At 38.0% G+C, this 16381-nt stretch overlaps 1 protein-coding gene across 2 annotated transcripts in view; it reads right to left on the reverse strand.

The window, feature by feature from the left end:
• The window catches only part of MKLN1 (muskelin 1), a 380366-nt gene that overhangs the window by 341536 nt on the left and 22449 nt on the right, over positions 1–16381 (reverse strand). Inside the window, exons 2-3 of one of the 2 annotated variants that reach the window (XM_027538969.1) lie at positions 15611–15733; positions 12085–12152 (exon numbers count right to left, since the gene is read on the reverse strand). In XM_027538969.1, the coding sequence (XP_027394770.1) occupies positions 12085–12092 (8 nt within the window). In that variant the 5' untranslated portion in view covers positions 12093–12152; positions 15611–15733. The remainder of the gene's footprint in view (positions 1–12084; positions 12153–15610; positions 15734–16381) is intronic. The other variant, XM_027538968.1, reaches the window with a different exon arrangement.

Below are 16381 nucleotides of genomic sequence, written 5' to 3' on the forward strand. Positions count from 1 at the left end.
AGCATGTTAACTACTGCTGCTGCTGCTGCTAAGTCGCTTCAGTCGTGTCCGACTCTGTGTGACCCCATAGACGGCAGCCCACCAGGCTCCCCCGTCCCTGGGATTCTCCAGGCAAGAACACTGGAGTGGGTTGCCATTTCCTTCTCCAATGCATGAAAGTGAAAAGTGAAAGGGAAGTCGCTCAGTCATGTCCGACTCTTAGCGACCCCATGGACTACAGCCTACCACGCTCCTCCATCCATGGGATTTTCCAGGCAAGAGTACTGGAGTGGGGTGCCATTGCCTTCTCCGATATTAACTACTAAGAGGACACAAACCTCAAGGACACACACATATATACACACATATACATGTGTACATGCTCTGTCACCTTAGTCATGTCCCACTCTTTGTGACCCTTTGGACTATACAGCTCACCAGGATCCTCTGTACACGACATTCTCCAGGCAAGAATACTGGAGTGGGTTGCCATGCCCTGCTCCAGGGGATCTTCCCTACCCAGGGATCAAACCCAGGTCTTCTGCAGCTCCTGCATCGGAGGTGGATTCTTTACTGCTGAGTGACCAGGGAAGCCCGTATACATGTATATAAATGCATATAGATATGTCAGGATTTTCTGAAAGAATGTACCTGTCTCTCTTCTGTTCAAGGCTCTCCCGTTACCGTCCTCTTGCCCTCAGCATGGCCCCACAGGTCTCCAGTACCACCTGCCTACTCTGTGGCAACAGAGTGTAGCAGCTAAGAAATGAGCCAGACAAAACCAAACAGCTTGTGCGGAAGTCTAGCTCTCACTGCTCACTAGCTTTGTGACTTTAAACAATGTTCCTAATTCTTCTGCGGCTCAATTCCCCTTTACAATGGGGAGGATAAGAGTGCCTGGGCTTCTATGTAAGGATTAACAGAATTAACATATATAAAGTGCTCAGAAGAATGTCTGATCTGTGGTAGATATGAGTATTTTACAAATAAAAATAAATAATTAAAATGCTGTCCCAACGGCCTGCCAACCTTGCTAGAGTGTGCTGTCCCTTTGGAATACTCCTCACAATACCTCATTCCCTCTTTGCTTGTTCAAATATCACTCTATCCTCCTCCCTTGTTTGTTTCTGTTTGTAACATTTATCACTTTTTGATATTCCATATGATAACTACTTTTGGATCTTCTTCATGGCCCATCAACTCCTATTATTAATAATACCTGTCTGTTTGCTACTCAGCCCTAAGTATCATGGACAAAGAAGGCACAAGGCCATGTTTTCTGAATGAATGAATGGACAACGGTTATTTCTGGGCAGTGGCACTGGGGATGGGGACAGGAATGAGAGGTACGTTTCACTGAACATCCTTTAGCACTATTTTATATTTTACCACGTGCTTATGTTCTTGTCATAACAATGAAAAACGTGAAATAAAACACTGGAAATAAGAGTATGCAGATCTTAGGAGAAGCTGGTAGCATAAAACAGGAAGACTTCAGGGATCCCTGACCAGAGGAAGATTTTAGAGAAGAGTGTAGGGATGCTTCTGTAAGCCACCTTAAAACCTTACCCCTGAGCAAAAAGTGAAATAACACCCGAGAAATGGCAAACGGCCTTTGGGCTTCAAGCACAGCATGTACACAGGTTAGCAAGAAGTCTTAATAAGATCTTCTGTATTGTGCAATACAGGTCCGGTACCTATGGGTACAATGAGAAAATTTTCCATGGCAAAAGGCCTGTTTCCAGGCACAGTAAACAGAAGCATTTGCTGAGGATTATTTGCCCTCTTCCACCCCTGCAGCCTGGACAGGCAGTGGCCACGGTGCGTAGGATTCCTTGAGCAGCGACAGACAGTATGTCTCCATGGCCTGGGAACAGTGGTCTTCCCCATTCTCAAGCAGGCTTTCTAAAACCTAATAAAGGTGATCCCATAGCAGAGCATGGGACCTATAGTGAACTGTTCTATAAACTTAGCCCAACTAGCTGGAGGTAAAAGCTCTGTCTTCCAGGTCTCCGCTCCTCTTTTCCATCTCTCTCTCTCCTTTCCTGAGCTTTATTACGTCTGCTCTCTCCTGTCAGGAGAAAAACAACTGATGAGTCACCAGCCCCTTGAATAATGCATTATTGCTTCCACAGGATTTTGCATTTAAAAAGTGGTCAATAGGAAAGAAATATGATAATTTTAATAATGATATTAATAATACTGATGGTGATGGCAAAGATAGCTGATGACAGATATTGCTTATTGAATATTTACTGTGAGTTAAGTATCCTACTAAAAAGTAGATACAATTTATTTTCTTTACTCCTCCAATAATCCAATGAGGTAAGTACTGTCATACCTACATTACAGATAGTGAAAGAAAAGTCACATACTTAGCAAGTGGCAAGTAAAGGGTTTCAAAGATGTGTTTCTAAAAATTTTTGCCCTAAGGAATTCCATCATGTTATTCAAGCAAATGGATTTCTAAGGTGAAAACTTTGACACTGTGGGGAGAGAGCTGAGGGTCAAACAATCACAGGACTCTTTGCCAGCAATGAAATCGACCACTGAGGCTTGGACCTTCAAACAATACACTGTGTCTATGAATACCTAGGTTCAAATCCTGACTCTGACACTCATGTGAATACCTGGGGCAAGTCTCACAAACTCTGTGTTTGAGATGATTGTTAGAATTCAATGAGATAGTAACAGTGAAGTGACTGCAATAAGGTGTGTACGGACAGAGAAGCCCGATGAGCTACAATCCATGGAATCGCACGACTTAGCAACTAAACAACAACAACTATATATGTGTGTGTGTGTGTATACATACATATACAAATGCATACATCTTTCAAATGCTGTATATTTTGATTGCTATAAATCCTGACTATTAGAATAATCTATTTCTAGCTTTCATATAACAGAAGTGGTCTTTTACCTAATTTTATAATGTAGTTGTTGGTCTATTTTCAGTTGTTTTTTTTTTCAATGAGAAGATAGCATAACAGTAGAATTTCAAAGGAAGACACCTTAAATCCCATTTCTCCAATGCAACAGTTATTTTAATTTTGCATTTTGCATTCAGGTTTTACTAATGCTGAGAAGCTACATGGATAGGGCTCTATGTTGAATGAGATTTGGATTTTTATCTTACTCTGTCACAAATCAGTTGTATAAAACAAATCAGTTTTATCTTACTCTGTTACAACTCAGGGAAGTTACATAACTGCCTTTTGCCTTAGATTCCCAGTGTATTAAGTGAAGCGGTTAGAGCACATGATCTTTAAGATCCTTCTAGCTCTTACAGTCTATGTTTTTTTTTAATCTGTTATCTTTTCTTTTTTTGCTTTCATTATTCATGTGAAATTGTATATATAAGGTACATGTAAGTAATGTTTGCAAAGTTACTTAACTTTCTAAACTATATCAGAAAAATAAAGCTTTACATGCAACAAATTCTGCAAAGGTAAGATTATAACTAAAAATCTCAAGAGTTTCAAAAGTAGCTACCAATTTACCAAAGAACTATAAAAATTAATAACTTAATACATTCATTATATGTCTGTTTCCAACTAAAGCATTAGCAATTCCACACATTAATTTATAAGTAATACATTTAGTTTGATAAAGCCATTCTAATCTTTGTTTAATAAAGTTATTAATTCATAATGTAAATATGTAAATATTACACCAGTGTAGTTTTTCTATGTGGCATTTTTAATTTTGAATGTTCTCTACAAGAAAATAAAAGAGGGAATAGGAAATAAAAAACTGGAGTGATTACCTGACTTAAATCATATTGACAGAAACATGTCAATGTGAATATTTATAACTATTCATGGGATGAAACACTGTTGCTTGGTGTGTATCCTGCTCTAAACTTTCTAGAGGCGATTGGACAATATTAATATTAATCAAGAACTTAAATATGTTCTTACTCTCTGGCCAGGTAATTTGACTTATAGAAACTTGTACTAAAGAGATAATAAGATGTGCACAGATGCTTTGTTGCAGTATTATACATAACTATAACAAATTGGAATCAATCTAAATGTCCAAAAATACAAAAATGGCTAAACTGATGTTATACATATATTCATTACAAGTGTGTGTGTGTATATATATATATAGTTATTGTTCAGTCACTCAGTTGTGTCTGACTCTTTGCAACCTCATGGACTGCAGCACACCAGGCTTCCATCCTTCATCATCTCCCAGAGTACATTGAATTGGTAATACCATCCAACCATCTCATCCTCTGTCATCCCCTTCTCCTGCCTTCAATCTGTCCCAGTATCAGGGTCCTTTCTAATGAGTCGGCTCTTCGCATCCAGTGGCCAAAATTTTGGAGTTTCAGCATCAGTTCTTCCAATGAATATTCAGGGTTGATTTCCTTTAGGATTGACTGGTTTGATCTCCTGGCTGTCCAAGGGACTCTCAAGAGTCTTCTCCAACACCACACTTCAAAAGCATCAATTCTTCGGCACTCAGCTTTATGATCCAACTCTCACATACATACACGACTATTGGAGAAACCATAGCTTTGACTATATGACCTTTGTTGGCAAGGTAATGTCTCTGCTTTTTATTATGCTCTCTAGGCTGGTCATATCTTTCTTCCAAGGAGCAAGCATCTTTTAATTTCATGGCTGCAGTCACTATCTGCAGTGATTTTGGAGCCCCCCAAAATAAAGTCTGATTACTGTTTCCATTGTTTCCCCATCTATTTGCCATGAAGTAATGGGACCAGATGTCATGATCTTAGTTTTTTGAATGTTGGAGTTTTAAGCCAGCTTTTTCACTCTCCTCTTTCAGCTTCATCAAGAGACTCTTTAGTTGTTCTTTGCTTTCTGCCATAAGGGTGGTGTCATCTGCATATCTGAGGTTATTGATATTTCTCCCAGCAGTCTTGATTCCAGCTTGTGCTTCAACCAGCCTGGCTATTTTGCATGATGTACTCTGCATATAAGTTAAATAAGCAGGGTGACAGTATACAGGCTTTCCCAATTTGGAACCAGTCTGTTGTTCCACATCCAATTTTAACTGTTGCTTCTTGACCTGTATACAGATTCCTCAGGAGGCAGGTAAGGTGGTCTGGTATTCCCATCTCTTTAAGAATTTTCCACAGTTGGTTATGATCCACACAGTCAAAGGCTTTGGTGTAGTCAATGAAGTAAATGTTTTTCTGGAACTCTCTTGCTTTTTTGATGATCCAACAGATGTTGGCAATTTGATCTCTGGTTCCTCCACCTTTTCAAAATCCAGCTTGAACATCTGGAAGTTCTAGGCAATGCCAAAGAATGTTCAAAGTGAAAGTGAAAGTTGCTCAGTCGTGTCCGACTCTTTGTGACCCCATGGACTATATAGTCCATGGAATTCTCCAGGCCAGAATACTGGAGTGGGTAGCCTTTCCTTTAAACTACCACACAACTGCATCTGACATGCTAGCAAAGTAATGCTCAAAATTCTCCAAGCAAGGTTTCAACAGTACATGAACCAAGTAGTGATACTACTCGCAACAAAATGATTACCAAAAACTGTTAACAAATGTTTTTGCACTTCATTTTTGTCCTTATATCTCATTAGGGATATGTAGTCAAATTACTGTGTCTTAAAGTTATTTGAAATAGTTCTCTGTATGCTACCAGCTGGATATAATATAATTATGCTTTTAAAAATTAGGAAATGCATTTTTCAAAAATTAGTATTTTATAATTATGAAAAATATTTACATGATTCAAATCCAAATCAGATCTACCTATATATGTATATGCATGCATATATGTATATATATATATTGGGCTTCCTTCCCTGGTAGCTCAGCTGGTAAAGAATCTGCCTGGAGACCTGGGATCGATTCCTGGGTTGGGAAGATCCTCTGGAGAAAGTAATGGGTACCCACTCCAGTATTCTGGCCTGGAGAATTCCATGGACTGTATAGTCCATGGGGTCACAAAAAGTCAGACACAACTGAGCAACTTTCACTCACCCATGTATATATATAAATGTGTGTGTGTATATACATTTATATCCATTCTTACACACATGGCAGCATCCTTGACTCACTTTTTTCCCTCTTTCTGCTTTACATAAAATATATCTTAGAACTCAACCCACATAAGTATATCTAAAGAACTAAAGATTCCTGATGTCATTTTATAACTGCAAATAACTCTACTGTAAGATTGTACCATACTCTGTTCAATCAGTCCTCTATTTATGAGCATTTGGGTTGTTTCCAGTCTTTTGCTATTATAAATAGTTTCTGTCCTATGGTTTTGTATTATATTTATATATACTCAAGTCTTAAATAGATTTGTACTGTGTAAATTATACAAGATAAGCTTAGATCATCTTATTATACCAACTAGCAGAGGCACTATCAAAGACTACTAGGGTCATGTCAAAAGTCAGGAGGTAATTTGAAGATGCTGCCACAGAGCAAAGAAGTGTTCATTTCAGCTTTAATAAGAATAACAAACATGATGTGTGAAACGAATTAATTAAGTTTCTAGGTATGAGTTTGAATGGTAATTTAAAGACAAACAAACTTAAAAAGCAAAATCATAAAACATCTATTTAGCCACCACTGGTACATGCTAGAAAATCAATTCAAGGAACAATAGGATATAAAATCTAGCCATCTTGCAATCTTGAATAAATTAATGGATAAGATGACTAAATAGCATTATTGACTCAACAGACATGAATTGGAACAAACGCCGGAAGATACTGGAGGACAGAGGAACCTGGTGTGCTGTAGTCTCTGGGGTCACAAAGAGTCAGACACAACTTAGTGACTGAACAACAACAACCATAAACAAACCAGTGACTCCAGGTAACATAAAAGGAGAGATTATGACACGTTATGCACCTCTTAATGGCAAAACACTTTACTATCTATGAAGCAGTCTTGCCAAAAAAAAAAAAAACCCAAACAAACAAATAAACAAGGACAACAAAAAAAAACCCAACTGAATCTATTAAACCCAGTTGCAGGTACCGTAGAGGACAGAGGCTATACTATGGGGATATAATGAGAAAAAGTCTAGGCTGTGGGATGTTCTACAGGACAAACAACTTGGTTTCTTCAACAAATAATTTGGAAGAAAAGAAATTATTTGAACCGAAACCCACTTATATTTAAAGAGATTTAACAGATAGATCAGCCAATCTCATTGTGTGAACCTTATTTGGATTCTGCTGGAAACAATCTACGAAAATAAACTATGATGACATTCATGAGACAACTGAAATTCTAAACTGACTTAATTATTTAATATTAGCAAGATATCATTATTAATTAGTTTGGATGTGATAGTGGTTATGTTTTTAAAGCCTTATCTTTTAAAGATCCATATTGAAATATTTGTGAATGAGATGATACAACTCCTGGAATCTGCTTTACAGTAAAACAAGTGGGGAAGAAGAAGAGGGAATTAATTGATGGTTTGGTTGGTCATCATAGGTTGATAGTTACAAAAGGTTCATGATGCTTTCTGTCTACTTTTGTTCATGTTTTAAATTTTCTGTAATAAAACAGTAATAGACATTTACATATAATGGGTTTGTGTATGTGTGAATACCCACTGCAAAGGATACAGCAAAATGTGGATGGTGATTATCTCTGGATGATAGAATTGTGGGTGATTTTGGTGATTTTACTTTTTTGTTTTTACTGTACTGCATATTCTGTATTTTTATATTACACTTGTATATAATCAGGAAAAATTATTTTTTTAAAAAATGTTTTAAATTGTTTAATAATACCATTTTTTACAATTCAACTAGAGTTCACTTCTGAAATAATTAGTAGAATAACTTTGTACTTTTAAAATATATTTGGGCAATGCAAATTACTTAATATTTAATTATATTTAGTTTTGGTGGGTACAGAAAATAGTTCATGAAAATATAAAGCTAAGGTAAAGTTTGCAGCTTGGACATTCTCTCATTTGGTGTACTAGGGTAACCTTAAATGTATAGCTTAGGAGTAAATAGTTAATTCTTTTTCTCCTCCTTACATAACACAAAAACAACTGATCCAGTTTGGCATAAACTTTCTCTTCCAAAGTCACCTTTGTGCTGAAATTCAGCACCTCAGGTTTCAGTCAAATAACTTGCAGATGAGAAAAGATTTCTTAACAAAATTTTCTTGTAATTTTACTACTGTGTTAGTTCCTGGCAACTTGGGAGAGTCCTTTTTTTCATAGTTAAGTGGGTCGGGGAAATGGTTCTTTCTCCTCCTTTCTAATAAGCAGAAAGAGCAAGCAATTTAAACCATTCTTTTTGTATAGCTGAGATAAATGTAAGTCCATGACAGTAGATGGAATTAAGAAAAAGATAGGTAATGGGTATTTTTAGCTTATTAATAGTTAATATGAGGTACTGCAGAGTTTGTCATTCAATTACAAGAAAATTAGTCCTTTAAGATCAGAAAAAAAATTTTTAAACCAATATAAATACAATTATATTTTGTAATTACATGTAGACATTTAATTATATCATGATCTGAATGTTCTTTTATCAGATAACTGTCCCTTCATTTATTTCTAAATAAAGACCTTACATTTATATAATTTTCTTTCTTTTTGTTTACCTATGATTTTCTCCTAAAGAAACCATACTCAGCTCCTGTTATGAAATACATTAACAGACTATCACTTAAGTAACATTTTGTTCTGAATGTAGACTATGAAGCAAAGTCATTGGTGGATGGAGTGATTCATTTAGAAGTGAAATTTTCTGATTTAAAACTGATTAGAGACAGATGTCACTTTGGATTCATTTGTCCATTTGAGGTTCCAGGGGTGGTTAATTATATGCTTCACATAAATTCAACCTTCGCTTGCAACTATGTGCTAGGCTTTGTGTATTTTCATATACATAATATCAATGATTTGCTATAATAACACTATGAAATAGTTATTTTGGAGGGAGGTAAAATTGCTTGCTCAAGGTCAAAAAGTAATCTAATAGATGCAAATTTTATGTTACTACTTTTAAGTTATGAACATTGGCTCTTGAGAGCATTTGTAACACTCTCTGGTGCCTGGTATGGAGCTCTGAACTAGAAAGTATGTCAAGTCAATTTGAAGGCTGATCTTTGTCTGTCTCACTGTAAAACCAGAGTTATCTACCTCCCACCCACAACGGAGGATGTGCAAGAGGTGCAGCATGCTTAATATTGCTTCACGCATGGAGCTGGCTAAGACGTATCATCTATCATGACGAAACTAAGAGGCCTCAAGGAAAAGAGAGAAGGCAACCTGTTCACAGCAGCAAAGCAGTGCTTTACTTCCTTGATCTTACAACAAATTTAAGAAGGTACAGACATCTTTAAGCCTGGGAATAAATAGTGTTTTGATTTGGTGACCAACAAACTAAAGGTCAACCTGAGAAAGTTGATTCGTGACATATTTCCAACAAGGGTCACTTGTTTCCATCACAATGGACTCAAAGTTAAGAATTAAAAACCTCAATGTCAGTAAATGATATGTTTGGAAGATTGAGAGTTCTAATTAGACGTATATCCGCAGTGCCAGTAGAGCCCATTCTATTCATTTACTCATAACCTCATGTAAAATTGTTTGTTTGAGATGTGGTTTTTTAAAAAGTCATTTACCTTCAGGCTCAGTTAAAGAATGGAATATGTGAGAAAAGAATTTTCCAACTTTTGTTGACTCAGTAATGAAAAGAAGAATTTGGCTGCTTGGTAACTCAAAAATAATTGATCTAAGAAACTTGAAATTTGATATGTAAATGCTAAATCCAATTACAAATTTCAAACACATTTTTCCAAAGCATATCCTAGTTCCAGCTTACTAATATCACAGAATCATTCTGATGTGCATTAAATTATTAACTGTTTTTATGAGTGTACTAGAATTACTACTAGGAATGTTTTTTTTTTTTTTTTGTGGAAACATAAATACAGGTTATAAAACACCTTGTAAGTGGACTTGAACTAAAAGATCTTAAAAATAAATGGGAACAACAAAAATAAAACATGACTAACTCTCCTGCCACCATCAAAACAAATGTTTCCAAGGACCTGAAGCCAAGAAAATAGAAATCTATAAACACAAAGGCGAAGATAAATCAGTTACATCTACTAGGTCTCCATACGTAACAAAACACTGAAAACCAACCAAAACCAAAAAACTTGATTTGAAGGAAAGAATGTCGAAGAACATTGACCTTTTCTGTCCTTCTGCCTACCACAGAAATTCCCACCCACTGTTGACTTTTAAATTACTGAATCTCCAAAAATTACTGGAGATAGGTGTCTTAAAAATGCAGTAGATTCAATCACACAGGTAATATTCACATTAGCTGAAGTAGTAATTATTGAGGGAAGGGTAATCTACTTCATTCATTTTAATAACCAACGCTTCCTGAGATTTACCGCAGAGGAAACCCAACCTAATTATTAAGGTACAATACTATTGGATTGAACTATTTTTCAATCCAAGAATTTGTATTATGGAGAGAAAGCTTGGACGATTTAAGCAATTATGTGCTTCATTTCTCCTTTTCTGTATCTCCACTCTTGCTTACATATAAAGTATTGAATTTAACTTGTTTCATTCTTAATGTTTCACATCCTGTTGTCTTCTTTTAGAAAAATTTAAGCCAAATTTTAAAAGGCTGCAAGTAAGTATTGGTGGCTAGTTCCTACGTGTAACAAATCATAGTGCCTAGAGCCCAGACCTGCTGGCCTGGAGAACAAAAGGCCAAATTCTTGCTGCCCTGAAAAACCCTGAAATCACAACTAATGCCAGTTTTAGATTTTATCATCAGTTCAGTTCGGTTCAGTTGCTCAGTCATATCTGACTCTTTGTGACTCCGTGGACTGTAGCACGCCAGGCTTCCTAGTCCATCACCAACTCCCAGAGCTTACTCAAACTCACGTCCATCGAGTCGGTGATGCCATCCAACCATCTCATGCTCTGTTGTCCTCTTCTCCTCTTGCCTTCAATCTTTCCCAGCATCAGGGTCTTTTCCAATGAGTCAGTTCTTCGCATCAGGTGGCCAAAGTATTGGAGTTTCAGCTTCAGCATCAGCATCAATCCTTCCAATGAATATGCAAAACTGATTTCCTTTAGGATGGACTGGTTTGAACTCCTTGAAGTTCAAGGGACGCTCAAGAGTCTTCTCCAACACCACAGTTCAAAAGCATCAAATCTTCGGTGCTCAGCTTTCTTTACAGTCCAACTCTCACATCCATACATGACTATTGGAAGAACCATAGCCTTGACTAGATGGAGCTTTGTCCGCAAAGTAATGTCTCTGCTTTTGAATATGCTGTCTAGGTTGGTCATAGCTTTCCTTCCAAGGAGCAAGCGTCTTTTAATTTCATGGCTGCAGCCGCCATCTGCAGTGATTTTGGAGGGCCTAGATTTTACCATACCTCTCCCAAAACACTTTCAGGGACGCCTAACCTACACAACGTCTCCTTGTAGCCAGGCCCACACTGTTTCTATCATTTGGATGTATCAATAATATTGCTAACGAACAAAGTCACTTGAAAGGAAGCTGAACTTACAATCAGAGTCTAAGAATCCCCTGCTCTTCAGGGGACCAGTTAAAGGTATTTTAGTGCACAGGGTAAGTGTGTGCCTGCTAATGCCAGAAAAGGCTGGTGCAATCCTGGCTTTTCCACTTTCTAGCTACGCGACTCCAGGCAAATTATTTAGACCTTGTGCCTCAGTTTTCTCATTTGTAAAACAGCAATAATATTAATAATGACCTTGTAGAGTTGTGAAGATGAACCATTTTAATATGGCTCAGAACAGTACCTCAGGTAGCCTAAGCACTCCATAAACACCAACAATTATTATTACTGGCTGCATGATCTCGGGGAGCTCACCTAACCTCCATGATACTCTATTTGATCTTTGTTCAAAAAGGGATCACAATTTCATGCAGTCTGTATGTATGAAGATTAAATAAGCTCATGCAACACACAAGACAGTCATTTTGAACACATAATCAAGTATTGGACAAATCCTTCAGCCAAGTAGAATCAGTTCCTTTCTGCTCTGTGTCCCTGTAATACTTAACACACACACACACCTGCTAAGCTCTCATCACACTGTATCATAAGAATTTGCTTACCTGTCCATCTCTCCCAGTAACAGTGCAAACTCTGATTCACCTCTGCACCCTCAGCATATTGGACATACCTGGCACAGGATAGGTACTCAATAAATATTTGTTTAAATGAATATTGTCCAAACAACTGAGTAGGAATTCACAATGCCTCTGCCAGGAATGATGGATTATCACTTTTTGCCAAGTGTCGTCAGTCGACCACCCAGAAATGTGCTTGTTTTCCCTCAGACACAATGCATTGAGACTCTGCCATTTCAAATGCAGCTTGTGTGGTTGCAGTCCACTCATTCTTGTCCCTTAACTAATAATTATTGAGCACCTACTGCGTGCCAGGCCCCATGCTGTGCTCCATATAGTGTACCACAAGTGGCAACTGGCCAGGCTAACTTAGTGCCTGCATACTTTGTTGAAATAACCTATTTACTACAGAGTCATTTACAACCGAAGATAATAAGCTCTTTGGTTTGATTACTTCATTACAGTGGTAGAATCTCAGGGTAGGAAAGAATGGTTTTCCCTCCCATCCAGGCAGCCAGATAACACTGAGCAGAGTTCCCTGTGCTACACAGTAGGTCTTTGTTGGTTAGCCATTTAAAATGTAGCAGAGAGGGGCATTCGGGGGAGAATGGATACATGTGTGTGCATGGCTGAGTCCATTTGCTATTCACCTGATACTATCACAACACTGTTAATCGACTATATGCCAAAAAAAATAAAAAGTTAAAAATTATTTTTTTTTAGTAGAGTCCTTAGAATAATAAGTTAAAATCAGGGATCTGACTGCATAAGTTAAAATCCTTGCTCTGCTTTGTACAAGGTGTTAAGACCTTGGGCAAGTTACTTAACCCCTTGAAGCCTCAGTTTCCGCTTCGCTGGTAGCTCAGCTGGTAAAGAATCTGCCTGCAATGCATGAGATCCTGGTTCAATTCCTGGGTAGGGAAGATCCGCTAGGGAAGGGATAGGCTACCCATTCCAGCATTCTTGGGCTTCCCTGGTGGCTCAGCTGGTAAAGAATCCACCTGCAATGCAGGAGACCTGGGTTCAATCTCTGGGTTGGGACCATCCCCTGGAGAAGGGAACAGCTACCCACTCCAGTATTCTGGCCTGGAGAATTGCATGGATTGTATAGTCGATGGGGTTGCAAAGAGTTGGACACGACTGAACGACTTTCACTTTCAGTTTCACCATGGAGTAAGATTGATGTTTTAAAAATAATAACCCACATTAATACTTATTATGGTACCTGTCATATAGTAAGCACCCAATGTGTGTTTGCTATTGTGATTAATCCAATCCCTTACCCCAGTGTTTGAACTTCCATCACAAATGTATTCAGGACATGAGGCATGTGTGCCCGGTTTCTGCTTGAACACCACCAGGGTCAAGGAACTTACAACCTCCACCAGTTGTCCACCTGATTACTGGGCAAACATAGTAATTGTTGACAAACTCTAATGGGCTGTAACATACATACTTATATCTTCTACTCAAGGGTGTTCAGTCTTCTGGGATTACCCAGAGAAAAAATATAACTTTCCTTGCAGGACCGCACTTCTCACTTCGGAAGGTAGCTACATGAGCTAGCTCTCTCCCTCCGCCTCACACACCAACACAGACTCTTAGACCCTTAATCATTTCTGATGTGACACTGATTACAAGATCCCATTTTACCCTTTTAAACTCTTCTTGAAGAACCTTTTGTTTATTAATGGTTTTCTTAAAGGCTGAAGATCAGAATTCATAAAGCAAAACAAATGTGACCTGATCACCAGTGAGTACTAGAGAACTACTTCCCAACCTGAGCACTATATTTCTATTAATACAACAAAAGATTGATCTTTTTTGGAAGTTATATCACACTGAGTTGACTCATCATCTACTCACAATCAACAGGAGACTCTAAATCTTCCTACGTGAGCAATTGTAAGTCATCTCGCCCCCAACCTGTACTGGTACAATTGAATTTTGGGATCTCTGAGTGCTTTATATTTGTCCCTTTATATTGTTAGGTATGATTCACCATTACATTTTGTCAGGATTTGATGAGGGGGAGGGGAACCCTGATTGTATCATCCAACTTATTGGCTATCCTTTGCAGTTGTGCATAATTTATAGATGCACAACAATTTACATCTGTAAATTCATTCAGCGTGTGGTCAATGTTATTATCTTAGCCATCCATCAAAAAGTTGAGGGCAATAAAGCTTTGGTCTAGATTTACATTAGATCCCTAGAGGCCTGGGTATGCATCAGTCTCTTAAAAATTTTTTGAAAGACACTGTTCATTCAATCAATATATATTGAGTTTCTATTATGTAACCAGTTATTGTTCCAAGTGCTGAGCATATACTGGTGAACAAAACAAAATTCCTGCCCTTATAAAGCTTACATTCTAATTTGGGGATAAGCAATAAACAAATATGGAGATAAATAATAAATTTTCTAAAAATGAAAGCAAGTAAGGGGCTCGAGCAAAGAGATCAAACCACCTAATCCTAAAGGAAATAAATCCTGAATATTCATTGGAAGGACTGATGCTGAAGCTGAAACTCCAATACTTTGACCACCTGATGCAAAGAACTGATTCATTGGAAAAGACCCTGATGCTGGGAAAGATTGAAGGCAGGAGAAGGGGATGACAGAAGATGAAATGACTGGATGGCATCACTGACTCAATGGACATGAGTTTGAGTAAGCTCTGGGAGTTGGTGATAGACAGGGAAGCCTGGTGTGCTGCAGTCCATGGGGTTGCAAAGAGTCAGATACGACTGAGTGACTGATCCGACTGACTGACTGACTGATACTGAAGCTCCAACGCTTTGGCCACCTGATGCGAAGAGCCGACTCATTGGAAAAGACCCTGATGCTGCAAAAGATTGAGGGTAGAAGGAGAAGGGGAAAACAGAGGATGAGATGGTTTGATGGCATCACCAACTCAATGAACATGAGTTTGAGCAAACTCTGGGAGATAGTGAAGGACAGGGAAGCCTGGTGTGCTGCAGTCCATGGGGTTGCAAAAAGTCGGATATGACTTAGAGACTGGACAACATTAACAAGGGGCTCGAGAAGGTTGACAGTGGGTGTGCAGTGAACAGTCATCCACATGCAGTGCGGCTGAAGCAGAGCTGTTTCTGAAGTTTGCTTACACTGCTCATGCCCTGCATTCTGAGTGTGCATCTGATCCAAAAGTTGTCCCAGAATGGACAGCAAGTCTTTCTGGTTTCTCAAAATTCACTATTTTTTCTACGTGGAGTAATATTAGGAAAAACTCAATAGAATAATGATAAAGAATTTAAATAGTCATGAAATAAGAAAATCTGAAAGGATATAATATCTCAAGGCACTTTGCAACATTTCATCATATGCATAGGATATTCAAATACTGTGAGACCAGCTAGACAAGCAGGGAAGTCAGTCATACCTCCTGATCAAGACTCCAGAGAGAGAGTTTAAAAATTATTGTTCTACAAGTATAGTACATGGTTGAAAATGAAGTAATAGAGGAAAAAATAGAAAAGCTAGCACTTACCTTATTCCAATCCCCATTTTCTCAAGTATGGAGTGGGTTATGAATCCAAAAGTTTATGGAGAGTCGAGAAGATGGAATGCTTGGGGGACCCCAAAATATAGCTGACAGTCTGGATTCTGAATTCTGGAAGAGAAGCCCATAAGGGACAGATTTGAAATCTAAATCTATTAACTACTCTCTGCTCATGATTCTATTATTGATAAATTCTTCTAAATAGTTTTAGATAATCTTCAAATCTCTTTGATGTCAAAGAGACTTGATAAATCTTTGTTTTGTAAAATCCTAACTGTATCCTCCGATTGGAAATTTATTGTCTATTCTCATAGTGATATTTTAACCTTTGTTTTCATTCACTGAGCATCTACTTTGTACCAAGTACTTTGTTGGTTCAATGAGCCCAAAGGTAAATGAAGTAAATATGCTTCCTGCTTACAGAAACCTTTCAGTAGAGCTTCCAGTAGAGGGCAAGACAGAAACAGGAATGGCAGCTCCCATAAAACAGTGTGTTATAAAGAGAAGACTACCAAGAACTCTAGGAGGGACACCTAACCCAGACTTTGGGAGGATTGGAAGTTAGTGCTTCCACATGGAGACTTACAAGGTAAGAAGAAGTTAGTCCCATAAAGAGGTGAGGCAGATCTGTTCCAATGGAGGGCACATGGATGCATATTTTGAAGGTGACAGAAATGACCAAGAATCTGAATACTGAAAATAGTTCAGGATAGCTGAGACACAGTGGTCAGAGATGAAACTGGAGAGGTTAACAGAAAC

This window comes from Bos indicus x Bos taurus, chromosome 4 (assembly GCF_003369695.1).
Source record: "Bos indicus x Bos taurus breed Angus x Brahman F1 hybrid chromosome 4, Bos_hybrid_MaternalHap_v2.0, whole genome shotgun sequence".
In the NCBI taxonomy this organism is placed as follows: domain Eukaryota; kingdom Metazoa; phylum Chordata; class Mammalia; order Artiodactyla; family Bovidae; genus Bos; species Bos indicus x Bos taurus.